At 48.0% G+C, this 25,474-nt stretch overlaps 1 protein-coding gene across 1 annotated transcript in view; it reads right to left on the bottom strand.

Moving 5' to 3' along the window:
- CFAP65 (cilia and flagella associated protein 65) overlaps window positions 1-25,474 on the bottom strand; it is a 464,473-nt gene that overhangs the window by 158,529 nt on the left and 280,470 nt on the right. Inside the window, exon 16 of the mRNA XM_086954439.1 lies at window positions 8,423-8,588. Within this exon, the coding sequence (XP_086810565.1) occupies window positions 8,423-8,588 (166 nt within the window). The remainder of the gene's footprint in view (window positions 1-8,422; window positions 8,589-25,474) is intronic.

Genomic DNA, 25,474 nt, shown 5'->3' with positions numbered 1-25,474 from the left:
AAGTCGACTTAGGATGGTACAACGCACTACTTCTGGTCTGGCTTGCTCAGGGAGGAGGGGTAGAACCTTGCGCAGCATACGGATCAGCATCATACATGTGGAGGTGGTCTTATTTACATGTAGATCTAGCTGCAGGTTAGGCCCAAAAATGACGCCCAGATTGCGCGCCGATTGTGCGGTTGACACCGTCTCTGAAAAGGACGGAGGCCAAAAGTCATCTGGGAGATCTCGGGGAACTCGATCAGTAGAGCAGTGCAGGACCTCTGTCTTGGTTCCGTTGAACTGTAACGAGTTCAAACGGAGCCATTCCGCTGTAGCCTGCATGCACCGGTGAAAGGTCTCCAGTGTGACTGCATCCTGTCCCTCCAGAGAAAAGACCAGCTGGGTATCATCCGCATAATTAAATGCGGAGATACCAAATGATTTAATGAGCTGGACTAGAGGGCGGAGGTAAATATTAAAGAGTATAGGGCTGATGGCCGAGCCCTGGGGTACTCCTTGTCCCACTCTCCGCTCCTCTGAACTGAAGGGGGGTAACGAAACCCGTTGCTGACGGCAATCCAAGTAGGAGATTAACCAATCCCTGGCCCTGTCTTTGACCCCGCATTCTTCCAACCTAGAAATCAAGGTGGGATGACTGACCGTGTCGAACGCGGCCGACATATTGAGCAGCACCAAGAATGCTGCCCGACCACTGTCGACTCGCGCCCGCAGATTGTCAAGCACGGTCACCAACGCGGATTCCGTCCCATGCGCTGGGCGAAAGCCGAATTGCATCTCATCCAACCAGGTGTTCCCTTCTAAGAAGCCGGACAGAGTGCGGGTGACCAATTTTTCCATGATTTTAACCGGAAAAGGAAGCAGGGAGATTGGCCGGTAGTTATAAAGGCACGCAGGGTCGAGCGTAGGTTTTTTTAAGAGCGGAGATACCACTGCCTTCTTCCAGCAACTCGGTACAATACCTGTCTCAAACGACTGGCAGCAGATGGCATGCAAGGGCTGGAAGAGATCCTCTTGAAACACCTTCCATAGTTTTAGAGGAAGAGGATCCAGAGGCGAACCAGATGAAATCATGAGGGCTAAATCGCCAAACTCCTCCAGAGAGGGAAGGGGAAAGCTGCTCAGCTGGGGTCGACTGGCCTCAATCGCCGGAGCTCCCAAGCTGAGAGCCGGATCCAGAGAAAAAGGAGAAGGATTACTCGACTGGGGTCGACTGGCCACAATCGCCGGAGCTCCCAGGCAGAGAGCCTGATCCAGAAAGGGAGGGGAAGAGCTACTCAACTGGGGTCGACTGACCACCGCCGCCGGAGCTCCCAAGCAGAGAGCCGCATCCAGAGAAGGAGGAGAGAGACCGCTCGGCTGGGGTCGACTGGCCACAATCGCCGGAGCTCCCAAGCAGAGAGCCGGATCCAGGACGGGAGGGGAAAAGCTACTCGGCTGGGGTCGACTGGCCACAATCGCCGGAGCTCCCAAGCAGAGAGCCGAATCCAAAGGGGGAGGAGAAAGGCTACTCAGCTGGGGTCGACTGGCCTCGCTGGCCGGAGCTCCCGAGCTGAGGGCCTGATCCAAGAGAGGGGAAAGAGAACTACTCAGCTGGGGTCGACTGGCTTCCGTCGCCGGAGCTCCCAAGCTGGGGGGCTGCTCGTCTGGTCGGGGTCGGCTAGAGGGCGTGGCCGGAGCTTCCTGACAGAGGTGAGTGACCCTCTGCAGGGGTCGACTGGCCACCTCCTCCAGAGCCACCTCCTCCCGAGCTCCCTCATCAGTGGTAGGATTCCCTGGGTCCTGCAAACCTGTTAAGATTTTACAGATTTTTTCGTCAAAGGCATCCGCAAGTGAATCACAAAGAGCTTGCGATGAGGGGACTGCACTACCCACACACGTAGGGTGGGCAAGGTCCCTAACGATTTTAAAGAGGGCCTGTGCCTTATTTGGGGCCTGATTCAAGGTGAATTCAAGATAGGTCGCTTTCGCCGTCTTGATTTGAGCTTTGTATTTTTGCATAGCAGACCTGAATGCAATTTTCTCAGAGTCTAGGTACTGTTTCCTCCAGACCCTTTCTGCGCGTTTACAGTCAAGTTTAAGCTGGCGTAGTTCGCTCGTGTACCATGGGCTGGCTCGGTTCACCCTCCCTCGTGACTTCCGAAGGGGTGCCAACTTGTCCAGCGAGCTCGATATGGACTGGCAGAAGAGAGTATAACTCTCTTCGGCTGTGTTGCCAAGCTTAAAGTCCTCACCTAAAATGTTCGGCAATGGAGAGGTTTTGAGGATTCGGGACCAAGGTCTCTCTAGCTTAGCTAGGGGTAGTCCAGCCTTTCGCGAAGTAAGGTCCTCAGAGCAAAGGGAAAACCTAATCAGGGAGTGGTCCGTCCAATACTGGCACTTGATGTCAACTAATGATACCCACTGAGGGTCCGCAAACACTAAGTCCAGAGTATGGCCTTTTCGATGCGTGGAGGCGTTCACCAGCTGTTCTAAATTGATATCTATACAAGCTTGGCTGAGGGAGAAAAATGCATTATCCAGCGAGCTGCCTGCCCACAAATTAAAATCTCCCAGAACCAATAACTTGGAGTGGGAGCTAGAGAGTTCGTAGATTAAGTCAATGAAAAGAGATATGGAAGGTGCCGGTCCCGGGGGACGATAGCAAAGGACACCCGAACAGCAAATCAGCTCCTGCTGTTTGACTGTAAAACCCATCAGTTCGAATCCCGGTACCTCTCGAATCTTTAACTGGGAGAGGGTAAGCGAGTCTCTATAGATGTATCCAATTCCCCCTCCTCGATTAAGTGGGCGCGGAGAGTGGCTGATTTTATATCCTGAGGGGCAGGCTAGGCCCAGCTCGACCTCACAGTCCTCCCGAGTCCACGTTTCTGTGAGAAAGAGGACATCGAGTTGTTCAGAATCGATGAGGAAGGCTATTTCCGTGTGGTGCTTGCAGAGGGATCTGACATTAAGCAGGCCGCAGGAAATTAGCCTAGAGGTTAGAGGCCTGACCGGGTCCAGACCTGGTCTGAGTCTAAGTAGCTCAGCCCGAGTATAAGCTATGCAAAGTGGGCCAGAGGGGCCAGAGGTAGCGGCCCTAAGCGCGTCCGTTGCGCGAACGGGCGCAAACGGGCTTACCTCTGGCGCACCTCCGGCGCCCCTCCGGCGCCCCCGCTGCGCACCGTCGCTGCGCACTTGTCTAGCGGCCATCTTAAATGGCCGGCAGGGTATCGCGTGGGTCCTGACAGGGCGAGTGTCTCTCCCTCACCCAAGATGGCGCTCAGAGTGGAAGGACTTCTCCCCACTCCAAAATGGCGCTCGAAACCGGCGCGATGATACTGCAGTACCCCCGAGTCCCTTCTGTCCCACAAAATGTGGGAGTGTAGCGATTATATTGCAGGTAAGAGCTCCCTTATTTCCCCCTAAGCGGTGCTAATAACAATTAAAAGCGCGAAGCGCTCGGCGCAACTAAGTAAAACGAAGCAAGTGAAATTTAAAAGGTTACAGGCAAGGAGGAGCGTTATGCGCGCAGCGCTAGAGCAGAGTTAGCATCAAAATCAGAGTCAGACTGAATGAGGTAGGAGGTCCTACTATTATTACCTCCTCCTCCAATGCGTGGGTCCTGGCAGGGCGAGTGTCTCTCCCTCACCCAAGATGGCGCTCAGAGTGGAAGGACTTCTCCCCACTCCAAAATGGCGCTCGAAACCGGCGCGATGATACTGCAGTGCCCCCGAGTCCCTTCTGTCCCACAAAATGTGGGAGTGTAGCGATTATATTGCAGGTAAGAGCTCCCTTATTTCCTCCTAAGCGGTGCTAATAACAATTAAAAGCGCGAAGCGCTCGGGGCAACTAAGTAAAACGAAGCAAGTGAAATTTAAAAGGTTACAGGCAAAGAGGAGCGTTATGCGCGCAGCGCTAGAGCAGAGTTAGCATCAAAATCAGAGTCAGACTGAACGAGGTAGGAGGTCCTACTATTATTACCTCCTCCTCCAATGCGTGGGTCCTGGCAGGGCGAGTGTCTCTCCCTCACCCAAGATGGCGCTCAGAGTGGAAGGACTTCTTCCCACTCCAAAATGGTGCTCGAAACCGGCGCGATGATACTGCAGTGCCCCCGAGTCCCTTCTGTCCCACAAAATGTGGGAGTGTAGCGATTATATTGCAGGTAAGAGCGCCCTTATTTCCCCTAAGCGGTGCTAATAACAGTTAAAAGCGCGAAGCGCTCGGCGCAACTAATTAAAACGAAGCAAGTGAAATTTAAAAGGTTACAGGCAAGGAGGAGCGTTATGCGCGCAGCGCTAGAGCAGAGTTAGCATCAAAATCAGAGTCGGACTGAACGAGGTAGGAGGTCCTACTATTATTACCTCCTCCTCCAATGCGTGGGTCCTGGCAGGGCGAGTGTCTCTCCCTCACCCAAGATAGCGCTCAGAGTGGAAGGACTTCTCCCCACTCCAAAATGGCACTCAAAACCGGCGCGATGATACTGCAGTGCCCCCGAGTCCCTTCTGTCCCACAAAATGTGGGAGTGTAGCGATTATATTGCAGGTAAGAGCTCCCTTATTTCCCCCTAAGCGGTGCTAATAACAGTTAAAAGCGCGAAGCGCTCGGCGCAAATAAGTAAAACGAAGCAAGTGAAATTTAAAAGGTTACAGGCAAGGAGGAGCGTTATGCGCGCAGCGCTAGAGCAGAGTTAGCATCAAAATCAGAGTCAGACTGAACGAGGTAGGAGGTCCTACTATTATTACCTCCTCCTCCAATGCGTGGGTCCTGGCAGGGCGAGTGTCTCTCCCTCACCCAAGATGGCGCTCAGAGTGGAAGGACTTCTCCCCACTCCAAAATGGCGCTCGAAACCGGCGCGATGATACTGCAGTGCCCCCGAGTCCCTTCTGTCCCACAAAATGTGGGAGTGTAGCGATTATATTGCAGGTAAGAGCTCCCTTATTTCCCCCTAAGCGGTGCTAATAACAGTTAAAAGCGCAAAGCGCTCGGCGCAACTAAGTAAAACGAAGCAAATGAAATTTAAAAGGTTACAGGCAAGGAGGAGCATTATGCGCGCAGCGCTAGAGCAGAGTTAGCATCAAAATCATTATGATTATGAAAGATACAGAAAAACAGGTTAGCCTGAGTGAACGAGATTCCTTTTATTGGTAGTTTTCCACTGAGTTTCATCCATTTGCACTCATTTAGCAGATATTTATTATACAGGTTTTTAGAGGCAAAACACAGAACAGCCGACACGTGCTTCGCCCTGTGTGGCGAGTAGAGCCAGGACTTTCTCAAGGCTATTTTCGTTGTTTCAGGAAGCAAGAGTATCACAATTAATTTTTCATTATCACATATTGTGGCAGACATCTTCAGCAGTTGAGCAAATTTGAGAGGCAGTCGCCATCATCCTGCATGTCCCTGGGTAAATCCGCAGCGTTTTGAAATATTGGTAAAGGAGGAACACATGCTCAAAACCTTTCTAAGACTCACATTTTGTGTCTGGAAATGCACTTTAAGATGTGGAATTTGGTTTGAAGCCCCCAACAATTGTTATATGCTAGGCTGACAGACAACCTGTGTAAGGAGTGGAAGCTATGCAAGACTTCTGTCTGTGACCAGGACTAGGGGCCAAGGCCTGCTAGTCTCCCTGCTGGGTGATGAGAGATCACCCAGGGAAATCAAAACCACCTGCCTTTGACCATGGAACACAAGCTCCTGCATGCTTGCCAAGACCAGTGTGCACTCTGAAGAAAAGGAGACGATTAAAGGGAGCAAGGTCCAGTGGTAAGCCCTGTCGAGTGGAGTACTTGTGCGAGGTGTAAGAAAACGGCTGCTGCACCAATCCAGTCATTGCCAAAAGTTGGAGGGAAAGTGTCACATTTGATTTAATTAACTTCACGAAGGGATCCTATAAAACAACCTCTTGGTCCTACCGAACGCCATCGACCCGTAGGGTGCAAAGGTGGCTTAAACATGCAGACCTGGTTCCTCCAGAGATAGATGTGAGAGACGCCTGAACCTCTCTTTTCACATCTCACATTTTTCGATGTTCTGTCATTTTTTTTTATCATACCGCTACCTTTGATCTTCTTGATAAAATATGTAATTTCTAAAAGTAGAAGGTATTTTAAAACTTTTTTTCCTCACATGGTGGATCCCATATGGTCTCAGATTCAAGAGACAATCCCTCCTGTTGCAGGAAAATACCCAATGATGTAACGATCAGTGGCTAAGTACGCCAAAGAAAGACATGGCTTTGGCGGATAGACACTGTTGAGGGTCTCACAACAATTTTGGTGTTGCCCTCCCCACCCACTGTCTCAACACAACTCTTTCACATGTTCATTTAAGGGAAGTCGACTGGAACTTTAACTTCTCCCTCCCTCTTTTAAATCTTGAGGTTTCAGTGGCAGCAGCATTAGCAGTAATAGAAATGATATTGACTCTAGTACTCAGCTGGTCTAAAAATGATCAAGCTCCTATGTGGTCCCTGCTACTCAAGGTAGCAATGGCATGAGTGTGTAAGTATGGTAGATGCGTGCCAAAAGGGGTCTTTTTTTCCCCAGTTTCCCCATGTTTCATTTATATTTACACCTCTGGCACAGTTATTAAAAACCTGGGGTTCTGGTTGGATTCCATGATCACCATGGATCATCAAATTAATAAGATGACCACTTGCTGCTTTGTCTTACTCAAAAGTCTGAGAATCATTCTCCAGCTCCTCTCTTCCTCTACTCAAGAACTATTGAGCATTCTTTGATTATTCCCAGACTGGACTATGGAAATGTTCTGTAGGCACACATAAAAAGGCATTGAATAGGCTTTAGAATATGGAAAATGCGGCAGACCACCTTCTTCTTCATATTCCCAAATGTGTCTCAGTCTCCTCTAATTTACATGCTCTCTACTGGCTCCCCATTAACGAGCATTGTCCGTTAAAAGTGTTGTGCTACATACTCAAGGCCCTGCCAGGTGTAGTTGTTCCTTCTATGCTCGGTGTTTCAACCATACGTCCTAATTACGGTCTTCGTTCAGGTAGTCTGAATCTTGCAGTGATACCACAAGTTATACTCCCAACACAAGAAGAGAGGTCTTTTGCCTTCTTATGCCCCACCTTATGGAACAACCCCACCCCCCCTTATGCTATGTGTCAGTGACTCATTTGTGATGTTCCAAAAGCTACTGAATACCTGACTATTCTAGGCCTGCTTGTTGTCATCTGCTGATTACTATGCGCTGGGAAACCCCTTTGGGGCAGCCATGTTCTCTACAAATCAGACTTGAAAAGAATAGAGTTTTGTGATTCTAGCCTTTTTAGCGTTTGGAGGTTTACTTATGGTTGTTTTCTGGGGCACTACACACTCCACTTTAATTATTAAGAAAAAAAATGATGACTGTATTGGTATTGTCAAAAGGTGGGGACAGTTGACACCAACAAACAGGTGCGATGCATGCAGTCAATGTAATCAAGCAACCTGTACTTTAACATGAAGAGCCAGTTTGACATGATCAATTTGTCTAAGATGCTCGGATTCCATCAAGACAAGCACATTGATAGTCAATTTCTATAGTTCACAAAGTTCACATATGAGCCATTTCGACTCACCAGTTAAATGTGAAGACATGCTGCATATTATCCCTACAGTTGTCATGCTTATATGATACTGTTGCCATCACCAGTAGTCCCTTCACACACAGACGGAGAGGGACATAGTCTGCCCCAGGATTTTAAGATTCGTGATCAGCCTCTGCAAGCCGATCACAAGCCACACTGGGCAATGGCTTCTTCTCTCCATGCGGCTGCGCCATGTTAGCGATCCACCTAGCAGCTCGAGCGCCCATAGCATGTTCGCTGCAGCCACCGGTAGTCAATTGTACTCATCCATACAAAAAGGTCCAAAATTGCCTCCTAATCGGCCGGCCGGACCCACGGCTGCCTGAGAGCGGTTGGATAGCAGAGGGCGGACAGCGGCTTCAAGCCAGGGGCTGGGAGCAGACAGCAAACGCAGCCGACACTACCGCTGCAGCAGCAGATAGGTGGGAAGGAGCATCTGGTCGCTTCCACGGTGCAGCATGCTTGTTAGCACAGGAGAAGCCTACTAAAACACATTAAAGAAGGACAATGTGCACAAGAGATTTTATGAGCAGGGAAGCGCTTCTGGACTTCATGCTGGTGATTCAGTTAAGAGGGTCTGTAAAAGCAAAGGCCCACAATTCTCCACAGTTGTATTTGACAAGAAAAAGCACTATTAGGGTATTTCTGCTCGACTTCAAGGCTGTGGCCTTTCATGAGCTGGGCACCTGCCATCTTTTCTACCTGAAATAGCTTTAAAATACTTTAAAAAGGGCATTGCAATTTAGAAGGGCCATTAAAATGTGTTTATTGGAATTTTAAAACACTTGAAATTGAAGAGTTGACATTTGAAACGACAAGTGGAGTTGGCAGGTATTTGCTTACCAACTGGGTCATTGAGCACTTCGTCAGGGTCACAGGGCCCAGTGATGGCTTGCTCCACATTGAGGGCATAGTATAGGCTGCAGTCCCCATTGTTCAATAGCACTAGGTCCTGTGACTGGGATCCACCAACCAGAATGTTCCCCAGATCAAGCTGCTCCTCTTCAGCCTGTATGTCACACACACAAAAGACAATCAGTATCCACTGCACGGACATGCGCATTAGAGACAAACACAAACAAAACTGTCACACATTTTTCTGAATGAGTTTTGGCACTACTCTCAGGCCACATTAATGTTATATTTGTAAGTCTTCCAGCCTAGATCATAACTTAAAGACCTTCATCAAAGGTTGGAGTAATCCAGAACTGGGATTCTGCATTACGCCACCGCCCAGTGTCAAGACAGAATACTCTATGTGTCTTGAGAAGTTTTACAAATAACTCACCAATCGCTGATTATTATATTGAGTACAACTTTAGAACAATCCCCAACACAGTAATGACAAAACTAAACTAAACGGATCATTCATTGACTGTCTGACTTCTATGTACTGATTGTCAAAACTATTTGCCAGTGTTTGTATTAAAAACTTTATTTTTTTATTTTTTTCAGCTAGATATACAGCAATACAAACTACAATAAAGACAATGTGTGGTACTGACAGGTGATGACTAAATGAGAGAAAAATCACTTGTGCCTGAGTCATTTAACATGCTCTACAGCATGAGGAAGCATTCTGAAAGATGAACAGTGATGCAGTCACTGGGCCCAAGAAATACAAATGGAAGTGAAGGAGGTTGGTAATAGGAGTGGCCCCCATTTGGTGGAGGTGAAGACCAGGAAAACAGAAGCTGGAGGGAACACCCACAGAAGAAAAGGAAACCTTTGGAGATTTGTGGCGGTCAGAAGGGTGGTGTACCTGGCTTGGATTTCCAACTGGAGGGGTGCCCTAGACGTGACGGGTGAGGAGGTGGATCCTGAAAACCAACACCAAGCACACAGAAGGAAGTGCGCTGAGAGATAGTATGGCCTACTAGGGACTGCCATGTCTACTGCAAAGAGGTGACTGCCAGAAATCAGTCCCGAATGAGAAGCTTTCCTTGGAGAGGACACGGATGCCAGAGAACAGTTTTGAGCAATCTTCACCTGATCGAACACTTTATTGCAGGATAAATTCACTTTAGCCAGTAATGGACTTGGCATTTGGCCTGCTCTTTTATGTTGGCAGCTAAACTAGTCATTCCACAACATTACAAGAGCGTTTTAAGGTCCTTGGGCTGGATTTGGAACCACTTCTAGAAACAGTAACAACACAGGGCAAGAGACATTGACAGATTACAATGGAAGAAAAAGATACATAATAAAAGTAGGGGAGAAGGTAAGTAGAACAGCATCAACTGGGACAGTTGATGAGAAGGAGACTAACAGGCACATGCATCTAAAGAAAAAACCGGTTGCAAAGGGGCAGATTCTCAGAATCTGCCCTTTAGCAACTAGTACTTTTGCATTTGGAATGCATCATCCGAAATGCAAAAATCACAACTTAAGGAATCTCTAAATTGCGATTCCTTAAGTTGTGATTGCATTTAAGGAATCCCAAATTGAGATTCCTTAAATGCAATGCATTAAAGTAAAAAAAATTGTGATTTTGCTAATAGGAGTAACAAATTACCATGAAGTTGAATTTCATGGTAATTTGCAAAAACTTTGAAAAATGCACTTTGTGCATTTTTCAAAGTTTCATGTTGCACACACACATGCCCTCAGGCCCTCAAGGCATGTGTGTGTGCTACATATGTGCACAGATCAATTTCAGGGGTGCAACAAGGTGTCCTTTTGACACACAGGCACCCTTGAAATTGCATGAGCACTTTGCGAGTACCTACTGGTACTCGCAAATTGCTCATGCAATCTCCAATTCATTCCTATGGGCCTGAAGGCCTATAGGAATGAAAGGGACAGCATTCCTCAATTGCGACTAGCAATTTGTGAGTCGCAATTAAGGAATGTGTAGGAATCGCTATTTTTATAGTGATTCCTACATGGATAGGCAATTGCGATTCCTTAATTATCCCAATTAAGGCATCGCAAAAGCCTACGTTGATGCATGTGCCAGTAAATGTATGATGTCCAGACTTAGAGTTAGATAATTTTGCTTCGAGTGAGTGGGCATATGGTTAAAACAAGATTTCATATAGCATTTCCTACATTTAAACAAAGTGCAGATTAGCTGCTGCAATCGTGGCAGCTAGCCAGTCACTGAAGCGGCATGCCAAGGGTGGGGATAGGGACAGGGTTGGAGAAAAGCAGGCAATCTTTAGGTTATAGGCAGGAGCCGGGAAAACATGGCCCCTAGCACTATACTGGCCAGTATCCCTGCCCAATCTGTCTCATAGATACCTGATGTAATGGTATCTCCAGAGTCAGAGATACCTGATGTAATGGTATCTCCAGAGTCAGAGATACCTGATGTAATGGTATCTCCAGAGTCAGAGATACCTGGGGATTCCATCTGGGACACAAAGGGACCCTTATCACCTAGGAATGAAGGGGAAGTTGGCAATGTTGCGTCCTACTCCCCTAGTAATTCCTCAGGGTTTCACCTGTTGGTTTCATCTTATCAAAATCTCAGAGTGGAACAAAACAGATACACAGTGATGCAGAGAATTCTATAACTCAGTGGGGCTGATAGCTGTCCTTACCCGCCCCACTGGAATTAAAAAGAACTTGGTAATGTGGCCCCTTAATTTGTTACCTAATTGAGGTATCTAAAAGGGGTACACTACAGCAATAGGTATTGTAAGAAAAAATGGAGTAAGATTCAAAAAGGAAATTTGACCAAGATGTTTAGAGGCACAACACACAATTTAATTTACATTTTAAATATGAACGCCCTGAATAAGAATAACATCGTCCAAAACTTACATTCATAGCCTGAGCAGACATATCTGTCTACTAAAGACACATTCTAGCCTAGGACCAACTTTGACACAAACCTCCTGGTGGAAAGGTTTCCATCATCCAGCTCTAAAACTCTCAGGTGGTGAGAGTGGTAAGCAGGAATCGCTCCTGTCATCAAACTAGATAACCAATAGGACAAATCAGGACAGCAAAGCATGAAGATAGATGCTGGTCAAAGATGCAGTCATCGACTGGAACCCTGCACTGGTCTCATTTCGCCTAATACTTTACAAGAAGCACACATCTCGGACTCCTTAACCAACATGGTCCAGGTCGCAGCGGAGCCCATGTTAAAAGCAAGTGTACGTACACCGTTTACTACCTTTTCAGCATAACTGCTTATTATTGAACACCAGATCCCTACCCGGCCACTCTTTAGACATTTGGAATATGTTACAGGATTCCAACATATCCTGTCTGTTCCTTACGGAAACTTGGCTATCCGATTCATCCTCTCCTGATTTGGCCAATGCCGTACCTTCTGCCTATAACATTTATAGGAAAGATAGGTCATCCGTTAGAGGTGGTGGAGTGGCTATTATAGTTAAGAAGAATATTGTATGCCATACGTTCGCAGTAGATAATATACAGGGCTGCGAAGCATTAGGCTTTACTCTCCAGCTCTCATCTTCCCAGGCCTGTACTGGTATCCTGGTCTACAGACCACCAGGATCGGTGGGGCTGTTTTTGGAAGAACTACAGGCAGCCCTATCAATACCATGCCTTAGGTCTAATCACTGCATTTTATTAGGTGATTTAAATATCCATATGGATAATAGTTCAGATCCGGACACTTTAAAACTGCTAGATATTACTTCCGTGTTTGGCCTATCTCCTTATGTGGCAGGACCATCTCATAATAAAGGCCACACGCTTGACCAGATTTTTTCCACCGTTCCTATCTGTGTCGACCCTCCCATGCCAGTTCTGTGGTCAGATCATTTTCTCATCACTTTTTCCATCTCTGTCATGGCTCCATCACGGTCCCAACCAGTAGGGTCGCTTAAGCCTCTCTCCAAACCTTTCCATCTTCTTACCAGAGAGATGCTATCAAATGTTTTAACTAGCCTCCCGTGTCCCACCTCTAACAATGTAGAGGAGTACATCGATCTCTTCCATAATTGGTTCACTGACCGTCTAGAGAGCTTGATTCCAGCAAAGAAACGTACTTCTGCAGACAAGAGAACATCTGCTCCTTGGTTTACCCCTCACCTGAAAAAAGCACGACAAGATCTCAAGAAAGCAGAAAGAGCATGGAGGCGATCCTATCATCCTTCTGAGAGATTAAATTTTAAGACGCAGACTCGGGCCTACCATAAATTAATTTGGGAAGGTAAAAAGTCCTATCTGGAATCCAGAATCAATGAAGCGGAGCATTCTAGCAAGGAAATTTTTAGGGTGGTTAAAGACTTCACCTCTCCCTCTGCTTACACTCCGACTCATGTTCACTCTGAAACTTGGTTGAAGGAATTAGCTGTCTATTTTGTACAGAAAATTACCTCTATTCAATCTTCCCTCCAGGCCACTTTCCAGCAGCATACGACAAGTCTGGCATGTCCCCTGCCAGATCATGGCCCCTTTCTGTCCAAATTTCCCCCATTAGATCTAGAGAGCTCTCTTGCTATTCTGACAAGTCTCAAATCTGGATCTCCACTGGATCCTTGCCCTGCAAAGTGTCTAGCAAACATGGCACCTGTTCTTAATGACTTGATAAACCCCATCTTGAATCTGTCACTCTCTTCTGGTATAGTTCCCAAAGCTTGGAAGAGTGCCATGATCTTACCACTTATAAAAAAACCGGCGCTCGACCCTGCAGTTCATGCAAACTACAGACCCATCTCCTTACTCCCTGCTCTGGCGAAAGTGACAGAAAGGTTTGCTCACAGATCTATTTCCGATTTTATCGAAGAAAGGGGTCTGTTGCATGGTACTCAATCCGGCTTCCGTGCAAATTTTAGCACGGAGACCGCGCTCCTTGAAGTCACAGATGCCATCAGGGAGGAGTTGGATGCTGGTAAAAAAGTGGTATTGATTATGCTGGATCTGTCGGCGGCGTTCGACACCGTTCCCCACGTACTTCTTCTCTCCAGACTTTGGGACTTTGGTCTGCGGGGAACGGTGTGGAACTGGCTCAAGTCCTTCCTAGCCGACCGCCGGCAGACAATCTGGGCGCCACCTTTCTCTGCTGAAATGTCACCGCTTGAAGTGGGGGTCCCGCAAGGTTCCATCTTAAGCCCCCTCCTGTTTAACATCTTTATGGCCCCCCTGGCGGTGACGGCGGAGTCTTTTGGCGCCCGGATTGTCAGCTATGCTGATGACATCCAGCTCCTCTTTGTAAGTAACAGGGATGGTCAGTTTGATGGTGTCCAGGTCAACGGATGTTTGAGTGCTATTTTTGAGTGGTTTGGATGCCATGGGCTGAAGTGCAACGCCGACAAGTCGGAGTTGCTCTTCTTTGGCTGTACATCTGAACCCGACTGGAAAACTTGGTGGCCGAAAGACATGTCTCCTCCCACTAGCTCGTCTGCGAAAGCCAAAAATCTGGGAGTGGTGATTGACAACAAGCTATCTTTCGGACCACATATCTCATCTCTCACTGGGAAATGTTTCGGCATCCTGCGGATGCTTCGCAAATTTCTCCCCCTAGTCTCTATCCAGCACAGACAAATTATTGTCCAGGCACTGATTTGTTCCAGGCTGGATTATGCAAACATTCTGTTTTTGGGACTTCCCAAATATCTGGTCAGGCGTTTGCAAATCGCCCAGAATTCTGCAGCCCGAGCCATTTTTGGCCTTCCAAGGAAAGCCAGAGCTACGGATCTTCTTGCCACATTGCATTGGCTACCAGTTGCAAAAAGGATTTTATTTAAAACACTGACCACGACTTTCAAGGCCCTGCATGGCATAGGCCCCAAATATATCTCCAAGCGACTGTCTTGGTATACCCCTCTCAGATCTCTTAGATCCTCGTCCTTATCAAAAATGAGTGTTCCCACTATCAAACGGGCAAGAGTAGGAGGACGGTCTTTTCGGCACTTAGCCCCTCATGCATGGAATGATCTTCCAATCTCTTTAAGACAGACTTCCAGTCTTCTGTCTTTCCGCAAGGCCCTTAAGACTTGGCTCTTCCCGTAATCTTTGAGGCTGTTTTTATGTCTGTATGCTCTTTTGGTGTTATGTTTTTTTTTCCCCCATCTTCGGTTGGGAGTCTTCGTCAAAGCGCCGGGATACTCCAGTGGAGTGGCCGTGCGCTATAGAAGTGTACAAATAACATAACATACAAATAACATAACAAGGGACATATCGGGATTCAACTTGGATCAAAGTGCTACCCATCCTCTAGTTCATGGCATCGCCCAGAGGGTTCACCGTATATCGTTGGGCGGAGGAAGAACATACATGTGCAGTCCAAAGACTAGCCAGCGTCTTCCAGGCGTCCCACATTTTCAAATCAAAACACTTCACATATTTTCAAGATTTGCAGTGACACAACTGATGGGGTAGGCACAAATAAAGGCTATCATGACTTCTGACCATAACCCAGTAACTAGAGAAATTGAAGACAGGAGCATACAGTTTCTTTGTGTTTGTGCCAGGACCTGCATGCCTTCACATGCTACAACCTTATTCATTCACCTATTCTCAATGTTGCAGTTGCTAAACCACGTGGAACAAGAATCCCACTACATCTGCTCACTTAAAATTTCAAGGAAGGCATCTGACGTTTTTGAAATCATAACTACTCTATCAAGCAATGTTTTTCTTTAAATGGAACAGAGGTGAAGCATTAAACAACAAATTCACTGCTTGCCTGGTTTAGTATAGAATGGAGCCGGTTCCGTAGAAAAGACAAAAAAAATATGAAGAGAAAGCACAAGAATTCCTTGCATAAAGATTCTGAAACAGGAAAAGTAGGTGTTTAATCCTGTTACTTACTTGGCATGTTTATGCGGAAGGCACTGAGATTCTTTATGAGGTGGTAATTTATATTGTGTACAAAAAAACAGCAGGATAAATGCCATTCTCACACGGTAAATGTATTCCACAGTTGGGTTTTGCATCCCAATTCCAGGCTGACCATCTGCAAACGGGCAGTGAGTATCTGTTGTGCTGTACTGTCCGTTCCTTGATTTATGAAGAGGCCCTGAAGAGTGTCACCGGTCCGTCATTCCCCAAGGTGAGGTGGGAAAGAAAGAGAACAGAGTACCAGCGGAGGGGGAGGGCGGTCCAACACCGCTGACAATCATCCTCTCCTTTCCCTAGAGCCAGAGAACTGGAACGTAGAGCAGGATGCCTCCTGGAACCCAGACCCATAGGAAAAAGAGCCAAACTGGGGAGAGCGCCCCGCCTGACTAACGCCGTCAGGGACCGGAGCCCATCCTGAGGTGTGCAAGGGGCAAGGGGGGAGGGATCCTGAAAGTCCCGGAAGACGCGGCGAGGAGGGAAGCGTGTTCGTGGACTTAGGAGTGTGGAAGATGCCGAGAGAGGACAAGAGCCCTTCCCAGACTGTAGAGTAGTAGGGTGCACCTGAGAATGATCACCAGGAAGGCAGAAGACGGTAATCTATGTATTTATTGGTTATACAACATGAGCAGGAGAGCGCCGGGCGTCCGGCGTTCTCCGATCGTTTTCTCTGCTTCGCATATGCGCAGTGCCCTCCAAAATGGCGGTCTTGCGCGCTATGTTGTGATGTAGCGCGCATAGACTAGAGCACGACTCTACATATCTCCCCCTTTTTATTACCAAAAGAAAACACATAGTCTCTCTACATCTGAAGGCTGTTTAGCTTCCCCCCAGTTCAAAGTCTCGAAAACGGGTGGGCCTTACCACCACTCTGCCTGCTCGTGTGCGTCTTACCTTGGGTACAGGGCCCTTCTCTCCTCGGGGTCACACTCTCCCCTTCAGGCTGTTCCTCCGCCACAGGTATGTCATTGTCTCCCATCTCCTCACTGTTTCCACCTGCTCCTGGGTTCTCTTCTCCTCCTGGGGTAATTTCCACATTCTCCTGTTGTCTTCGGTCTTGTAGTGTCCTCCCCTTATCCTCATGGGACCATTGTAGGATCTTATTGCATTTGGACATACGGTCCTGGGACCACACATTTCCATCCCTGAGCAATGCTGCTCTGTCGTACACTTCTTTTACTTGTAGTGGTTGGCTGTATTTACTGTCCCCTTTTCTCCTTAGCACTGCTAATTTGACTCTCACCCATTCCCCTCTCTCAAGGGCTGTTTCCTTCACATTCCTTCTCCGGTTGTAATGTTTGACATATATCCTTTGGGATTACTCTAGATTGTGCTGCACCACCGCTGGAGACCACTTGCTCGTGACTGTCTTTTTCTCACCCATTCCCCTCTCTCAAGGGCTGTTTCCTTCACATTCCTTCCCCGGTTGTAATGTTTGGCATATATCCTTTGGGATTACTTTAGATTGTGCTGCACCACGGCTGGAGACCACTTGCTCGTGACTGTCTTTTCCGTCCATGCTAAGTTGTCCTTAGTGAAGGGGTGTCGCCCTCTCAGGATCTGGAAGGGGCTATACCCTGTGCTAGTGGGGGGTGATGCGGTAGGCCCACATCATACTTTGGACCTCCTTTTCCCAATCTTTGCCCATCGTGATGGTGGCTTGTATGGATCCCATCATGACCCTATTGAACCGCTCTACCTGGCCATTACTCGATGGGTGGTATATGGAGGTGTGTTTGACTTTGATGCCGTTCCTCTCTGCGTACTTATACCACTTCTCCGAGGTAAACTGCGGTCCATTGTCGCTCAGAATGGATCTGGGAATACCTTCTATGAGGAAGACGGATGTGAGGAACCGGAGCACTGTTTCTGTGTCCATCTCTTCCTGTATGTGTACTTCAGGCCACTTCGAGTACCTGTCGACGAGGACACACAGATATTTTGCCGTTCTCTGGGTATCTAGCACGGGTCCCAGAATGTCTACGGACACCTCTTCCCATGGAATACTCGGGTTGGCAAACTTCCCTAAGGCAGGCCTTAGGGGCTTCAGAGTTTTGTCTGCCTTTTGACATTGATCGCAGTCCCTCACGTGTCTTTCCACTTCGATGTCCACTCTAAGCATGGGCGGAAAATCCGTTTCGCTCGCGGATTTTGCGGATTTTCGGTAAATTCGCAATCCGCGAGATTCGCGAATCTCCCGCAAAATCCGCAAATCCGCGAGCAGCGGATTTTGCTCGCACTGCTCGCACTGTTCGCGTGAGTTCGCGGCTTCCCAGTACAACTTCGCGCCCCGCGAATAAGTGCAAAATTGCAGAAATACGATCTTAGCAAAACTAAAACTACTTACCAGGTTCAAAAGTTCAGGCTCATCATTAGTAGCCATTTCCTGTAGTGCTTCCTGAGGGGCCCCTCCAGAGTTCAGTTGCCAGTTGCAACTATTATGTGACCCTGCTCTGAACCTCAGAATAGTTACACATATGCCACAAAGGTCCTGAATTACAGCTAAGGGAGACAAGCAGGAGCCAGGCTGGAAGTTCAAATCCATTAATCAGCCCCTAATTCATTATTGTCAGTTGGGGCAGGTCAGGTGTTGTAACTAATTTTGCAACAATGAAAGCACTTAGCAAGTGCAAAAGATCACTAATCAGGAAGCACTAAGGAAGCAGGTGCCAGCTAAAAAAATATTCTGTGACACATTAATCAGCCCCAAATTAATTCAGGTCACTTGAGGCAGGGAAGGTGTGCTTGCGTTGCCACAATAATGTACACTGACTGGACAACCAGAGGGTGCTGTGATGAAACAGAGGGTGGCATGGGTGGGCCAGAGGGTGGCATGAGTAGTCAGAGAGTGGCAGTGGTGACAGAGAGTGGCAGTGATGAAGAAGAGTGTCCCAAACAGGCTGGACACGTAGAAACAACAAGTTCGCAAAACTTGCGACCCGACAGGTAAGTTCGCAATTTGCGAAAGTGTACAAAACCCTCATGAACTGGCAGAAACCCGCGCAAACACACAAAAAAAAAATCTGCAAATTCGCGAGAATTCGCGGATTTTGCGGATTGCGAGTTCGCAAATCCGCAAAATTCACGAACGCGAGATTCGCAAAATTCGCCCATGCTTAGTCCACTCCTGGCCACCAGTACATTTGCTTCATCCTCATCTTTGTCTTCACAATTCCCTAATGGCCTTCATGTAGTATCGCCAACAGGTGGGGTATCAGCGTTGTCGGGGGGACTACTTTGTCACCTCTGTACAAGAATATTTCATTGTCCCCCACCGACAGTTCCTCTCGGACCTCATAGAATTTCCTGAGTGCTGCTCGTAAATGTTTCTTTTCTGGCCATCCATGTATTATACATTCTTTGACCTCTCCGATGTCCATGTCTTCTCCATACGCTTCAGTCCACTCTTGGTTGCTCATCATACATTCCTTGTCTTCCATCACGGCTACCATCTCCTCACTCTCCTCTGCCTTGTTGGGAGCTCCTTCCAATTCTGAGGCTCTACTGAGGTAGTCTGCCGCCTTGTTTCTTGTTCCTGGTATGAATTCCACATCGTACCTGTACTCTAGTATTTTCAAGGTCATCTTGGTGATGCGCGACATGGCGCTCGCATGTCCGCTCGAGGTGAGTACTTTGACCAACGGCTTGTGATCGGCTTGGAACCTCGTGCTCCATAGGAACTGGCGGAACTTCCACATGGCCCCCACTACCGCGAGCATCTCCTTCTCTATTACGCTAAATTTTTGTTCCGTGGATGATAGAGATCTAGATGCAAAGCTGAGGGTTTTCATTGTTCCGTCTTTCCTCTCCTGCATGAGGACTGCTCCCAGCCCCTTTTCGCTGGCGTCCGTCGTCAATACTGACCGCCCTTGGGGGTCGTATTCTTGTAGCTGTATAGCTTGGCTAATGTCATTTTTCAGGGTGTCAAATTCTTTTTGTGTCTCTTCCGTCCAAGTGAACACTGTTTTGTCCCTTATGAGTTGCCTCAGGTGGTGCGTCTTGGTGGCGAAGTGTTGTATAAATTTGCTGTAGTATTCAGCCATTCCTAGGGAGGATCTTACTTCTCCTTTGTTGTCTGGGGCCAGGGCGTCGCAAATTGCCTTCACATTTGCTCGTTTGGGCGTGATGCCGTGTTCTCCGATCTCGTGCCCCAAGTATTATTATTATTATTATTATTATATTTAAATTTGTAGAGCGCTCAGCTACCCGTAGGTTTCCCGGCACTAAAACCAACAAAGGGAGAGGGAAGGACAAGGGGAGGAAGCTTACGTGTTAAATAGCCAATGTTTCACTTGTTTGCGAAATCTGAGATAATTAGGTTCTTTTCGTAACTGAAGGGGGAGAGAATTCCAAAGTGATGGAGCTAGCCAGGCAAAGGAACGGCCTCCCATTCTGGCTTTTCTGATTCTAGGCACTGAGAAAAGATGTTGGTCAGATGAACGCAAAATGCGGGGGGGACAGTGGTGATGGACCAAGGATGTAAGATATGGTGGGGCCAGACCATTGTTTATTTTGTGCATAATGCAGAGAGCTTTAAATTTCGTACGATTTTCAATGCGGAGCCAGTGTAGTGTGCGGAGGGAGTTAGAAGTGGGGGAAGTGTTGGGTAGTTTACAGAGTAGTCATGCTGCCATGTTCTGAATGGTTTGGAGTTTTCGGGTTACCTCTTTGCTGGCGCCCAGGAGAAGGATGTTACTGTAGTCCAGTCTAGAAGTAATTAGAGCCTGGACAACAGTTTTCTGGGTATCCACAGGCAGCATCCAGATGATCTTCCGCAACCATTTAATGATTGTGATGCAGGTGGAGGAGGTTTTGATTACATGGCTTTTCATGGATAGCTGATCGTCAAAGATCACGCCCAAGTTGCGAGCTGATTTGGAAGGAGTGAGTCGGGTGCCCATTTGAGCGGGCCAATGTTGGGGTCCCCATAGAGTGGTATTGTGGCCAAACAGAAGAAGTTCTGTTTTTCCCCCATTCAGTTGGAGTTTGTTGTCCAGCATCCAGGCTGCGATGTTGCTCAGTCCTGAACAAAGGGCGGATGAGGGGGCATGAGAGTCTGAGGAAAGCGAATAGATGATCTGGGTATCATCTGCATAGGAGTAAATTGTGAGCCCAGCTTGCTCCGCAATAGACGCCAGTTGAAGAGCAAGGGGCTCAGGATGGAACCCTGTGGGACTTCATACGCAGATGTAAAGATTTGGGAAGCAGATGAGGAAGAGAAGACTTGGAAGGTACGGTTGGATAGGAAGCTGACAAGCCAGTTGAGAGCTGAGCCAGTGATGCCCGATGATCGGAGGGCATTGACAAGGATGGGATGGGAAACCGTATCGAATGCGGCACTCAAATCCAGCAGAATGAGTGCCACGGTTTCCCCCCTGTCGACTCGGAGACGGATGTTTTCCGAGACTCCCAGCAAGGTGGATTCCGTCGAAAACCGGATCTAAAGCCTGATTGTGATGGATGTAGAATTCCCCTTAGCTCAACATAGGTGGAAAGTTGAGAGTTAATGTGTTTTTCTAAGATTTTAGAGAATATTGGGATGAGCGAGATGGGACGGAAATTAACTAGAATGCTGGGATCGGCATTGGCCTTTTTTAATAAAGCCTTTTTTAATTAATGTTTCCATGCGGAGGGTACAGTACCTTCTCTTAGGGAGGAGTTTAAAAGCTCAATGATGAGTTCTAGGGAGGTGTATTCCAGCTTTTTTAGAATTTGGGGGGGAATGGGGTCTAGTGGGGAACCAGATTTAATTTTACTGATGATATCAGAGAGGGTCTCGATATTGAGTGGGTCCCATGTGTCTATCAACTGAGCGATCGGAGGACAGGTATCCGATGTGAGCCTGGATTCACAGGAAGTCGTGGGTGAAGAGGGGGGGTCAGCAAGGAGAGGGTGGAGCTGTTGTCCTTTGGAGTCTCTTGCTCGATAGGTGAGATTGGGGCCGGTAAGTTGGATAAAGAAGGGAGGGGGGATGAGGTCCCAAAATTGGAGTAGATGGTGTCAATTTTGACGATAAAGAATTCGGCAAGTGAATTGCATTGAGATGTGTTAAGACAAGGAGCTTTGGGCTGGCATAGTGCGTCCGAGAGTTTTTGCACTACCTTGAAGAGTGTCTTTGGGCGATTTTTTGCTTCAAGGATGGTAAGGTTAACATGTTCAGCTTTGGCAGCTTTACATAAAGAATGGTATTTTATTAAGGCGGCTTTATAGCTTTGTTTGGAACATGAGTCATATGTTATGCGTCATTTGCGCTCCAGGTTTTTGCAAATGTTTTTTTTCTTTTTTTAAGGCTTCAGTGAACCAGGGTGCAGGTGGGTGATGATAATTGTGCGATTGCAAGCGTAAAGGTAGGCATGCATCAGCAGCCTGTGAGAGCCAGATGTTTATAGCGGCAGACGTTGCAGTACTAGTGTCTTCCATGAGAGGTCTAGTATTTTGGAGACATGTGTTGAATTTGTTTAAGTCCAATTTATTCCAATTTCTGGATAATCTAGGTTCTGCAGGATTAGATGGGGTGTTAGGTTGCTGACCTAGTTTGATTGTAAAGGTCACCATGTAATGGTCAGACCATACGATAGATGATGGAGCCTTACAGTCAATGGCCTCCAGATTAGAGAGGATGGGGTCCAGAAGGTTCCCTGCTTTGTGCATGGGGCCAGAGTTATGTAAATAAATGTTTAAAGCAGCCAAATCCTGTAAGAGATTGCTACTGGTAGTACATGAGGGGGTCATTCAGGTGCAGATTGAGGTCACCGAAAATGGAAAAATTTGTTGAGGTCTGAATTAGTGGTGCTATATACTCGGGAAGGGAGGCTGCCCAAGAATTCGCTGGGCCCGGGGGGCGGTAGATGAGTAGCCCAGAGAGAGTAAAGTTGGGAGACAGCGAGAGCTTAAACAGACCGGCCTCACAGTTAGGTAATGCAGAGTCTTCCCATTTGCAGGAGTGTAATCTATTATACATTCTGGCAATACCTCCACCTTCTTTCTTTGGTCTATTTTTCCCCACATAAGTGTAGTTGTCGGGGAGAGCTGCAGCAATATCTGGGCCAGAGTGATCTTTTAGCCATGTCTCTGTGAGAAAAAGAGCTGCGGGTTTCTCCGAGACAAGAAGATCGAAAATTTCTCTCCTATGTTTGCCTAGTGATCTGCAGTTAAGGCTGATCAGCATCCTGGTTTGGGTCTGGTCCGCAACTGTAGGTTTGGGACGTAGGAGAGGGAAGTTCGAGGGGGCTATGTTGGTTATAGAAGGGAGGGAGGTGAGGGGGAGCAAGCAAGTCTGGCAGGTGCATGGGGCACAGTGAGGATTCAGGATAGTGCAGTGGGCATGCTGGGATGGCATGAGTCTAAGGAGAACTTCCCTGGAGTAGATGTGAGATGGCCCTGACAGGAAAGAGCCAGGGGCCGTGGTCCTAGTCCCGGCCCTTCGGCGCGCAAACGGCGCACCCGCTGCGCTTCCTAGGGTTGCACTTTTTTATGTGTGTGCCAGAGGAGAGCTAAGGGGGGGGGGGGCGTGGCCACAAGTGGGCGTGGCTAGCGGCCTCGCCGCTGATGGCAGCGTCAGGAATTAAGGGTGGACACAGGTCCCAACAACACAACAACGTATTTTTAAAATCAATACTCGTTTTTCTAAAATAGCAGTGGCTGAAGAGCTTCCTCCCGGCTTTCCGCCTCAGGAGAAGTGGCTTTACCTAGCGCTCGCAGTCAGCGCTGATAAAGCTAATGAGCGGGGGGCGTGGCCTCAAGTGGACGTGGCTAGCGGCCTCGCCGCTGATGGCGGCGTCAGGAATTAGCGGTGGATGCAGGTCCGAACAACAAAACAACAAGGTATTTTTAAAATCAATACTCGTTTTTCTAAAATAGCAGTGGCTGAAGAGCTTCCTCCCGGCTTTCCGCCTCAGGAGAAGTGGTTTTACCTAGCGCTCGCAGTCAGCGCTGATAAAGCTAATGGGCGGGGGTCGTGGCCACAAGTGGGCGTGGCTAGCGGTCTCGCCGCTGATGGCGGCGTCAGGAATTAGCGGTGGATGCAGGTCCCAACAACAAAACAACAAGGTATTTTTAAAATCAATACTCGTTTTTCTAAAATAGCAGTGGCTGAAGAGCTTCCTCCCGGCTTTCCGCCTCAGGAGAAGTGGTTTTACCTAGCGCTCGCAGTCAGCGCTGATAAAGCTAATGGGCGGGGGTCGTGGCCACAAGTGGGCGTGGCTAGCGGTCTCGCCGCTGATGGCGGCGTCAGGAATTAGCGGTGGACACAGGTCCCAACAACAAAACAACAAGGTATTTTTAAAATCAATACTTGTTTTTCTAAAATAGCAGTGGCTGAAGAGCTTCCTCCCGGCTTTCCGCCTCAGGAGAAGTGGTTTTACCTAGCGCTCGCAGTCAGCGCTGATAAAGCTAATGGGCGGGGGGCGTGGCCACAAGTGGGCGTGGCTAGCGGCTGACGTCATTCAGAGTCGGCACTTCTCCCATTCCGCTGTTAGGCCATTGCTCTCTAGGACTCGAAGCACCATGTCCAGCTTCCTAACATGATCCTTCAGATCTTTTCCCATTACCAGTATATCGTCCTGGAAGTACTGTACTCCCTCGATGTCTTTAAATAGGCGGTACGTTCGTTTCTGAAAAACTGCTGCCACTGAAGCAAGACCAAAGGGCATTCGGTGGAATTGGTAGCACCCGAAGGGTGTTATGAATGATGTCAGCTTCCGGCTTGCTGGGTGTAGGGCTATCTGATGATAGGCGGAAGTGAGGTCAATGGTGGAGAACCACTTTACCCCTTTCGTCTTGGCGAACATTTCTTCTATGCGTGGCAGCGGGAATTTCTCCACAATTATGCATTTATTCAGTTCTCGAAGGTCTACACAGAGACGAACCTTGCCATTCGGTTTCATTGCCACCACCAGGGACGCCAGCCACTCTGAGCTATTTATTTGCTCGATGATTCCATTCTCCTCTAGTCTGTGCAGTTCCTGCTGTACCGCTTCTCTCACGGCTATGGGTACGTTCCTTACTTTGTGAGATATAGGCGTGGAATTCTCCTTGAGGTCTATCCGATGTGTGAATTTTTCCAACTTGCCAACCTTCCCGCCGAATACTTTAGGAAACTCGCTCTTCATCTTCTCAAAGTCTGGCCAGCGCTCTGGGGCTGTCATTAGCACTTGTGTGTCTCCATAAGGATCCAATTAAATTCCTAGGTTCAAGTTCAATTTCAGGGATTTATATAGCGCACTACTCACCCAGAGGGTCTCAAGGCGCTTGGGGAAGGGGGGGGATCAATTTTTGTCGAAAAGCCAGGTTTTGAGTTCTTTTCTGAAGGAGATGTGGTTTTGAGTGAGGCGGAGGTGAGTGGGGAGTGAGTTCCAGGTCTTGGCAGCCAGGAAGGAGAAGGACCTGCCACCCATGGTGGATTTTCGGATGCGTGGGACTGCCGCGAGGGCTTGATTGGCCGATCTAAGTTGGCGGGTGGGTGTGTAGCAGGACAGTCGAGTGTTGAGGCATTCGGGTCCTAGTTTGTAGAGGGCCTTGCGTGCGTGGGTGAGAAGGCGGAATGTAATGTGATCTTGGCGAGGGATGTCCAATATGAGTCTCGCTGATGCGTTTTGGATGCGTTGGAGTTTTTTCTGTAATTTTGCTGTGATTCCGGCGTATAGTGTGTTACCATAATCCAGTCCACTCGTGACCATTGCGTGGGTTACAGTCTTTCTTGTTTCGTTGGGGATCCAGCGGAAGATCTTTTTGAGAGTACGAAGTACGTTGAAGCAGGAGGATGAGACTGCGTTGACTTGTCTGGACATCGAGAGAGAGGAGTCTAGGAAGAATCCCAGGTTGCGTGCGTGGTCTGTGGGTGTGGGAGCGGTGCCCAGGGCAGAAGGCCACCAAGAGTCGTCCCAGGCTGAGGGGGAGGTTCCTAGAATGAGCACCTCCGTTTTGTCTGAGTTGAGTTTTAGGCGGCTATGTTTCATCCATTTGGCTACTTCTTTCATTTTTTTTTTGTAAAAATATTGGCTGGCTACTTCTTTCATGCCTTCGTGAAGATTGGTTTTGGCGGGGTTAGGGTCTTTGGTGAGGAAAAGGATCAACTGGGTGTCGTCGGCGTAAGAGATGATGTTAAGGTTGTGTTGACGCGCCATGGAG

The sequence above is a fragment of the Lissotriton vulgaris genome, chromosome 2_1 (assembly GCF_964263255.1).
Source record: "Lissotriton vulgaris chromosome 2_1, aLisVul1.2, whole genome shotgun sequence".
Lineage (NCBI taxonomy): Eukaryota > Metazoa > Chordata > Amphibia > Caudata > Salamandridae > Lissotriton > Lissotriton vulgaris.
Note: the sequence above shows the minus strand (reverse complement) of the source record. Positions and strands in the feature narration are given on the sequence as shown.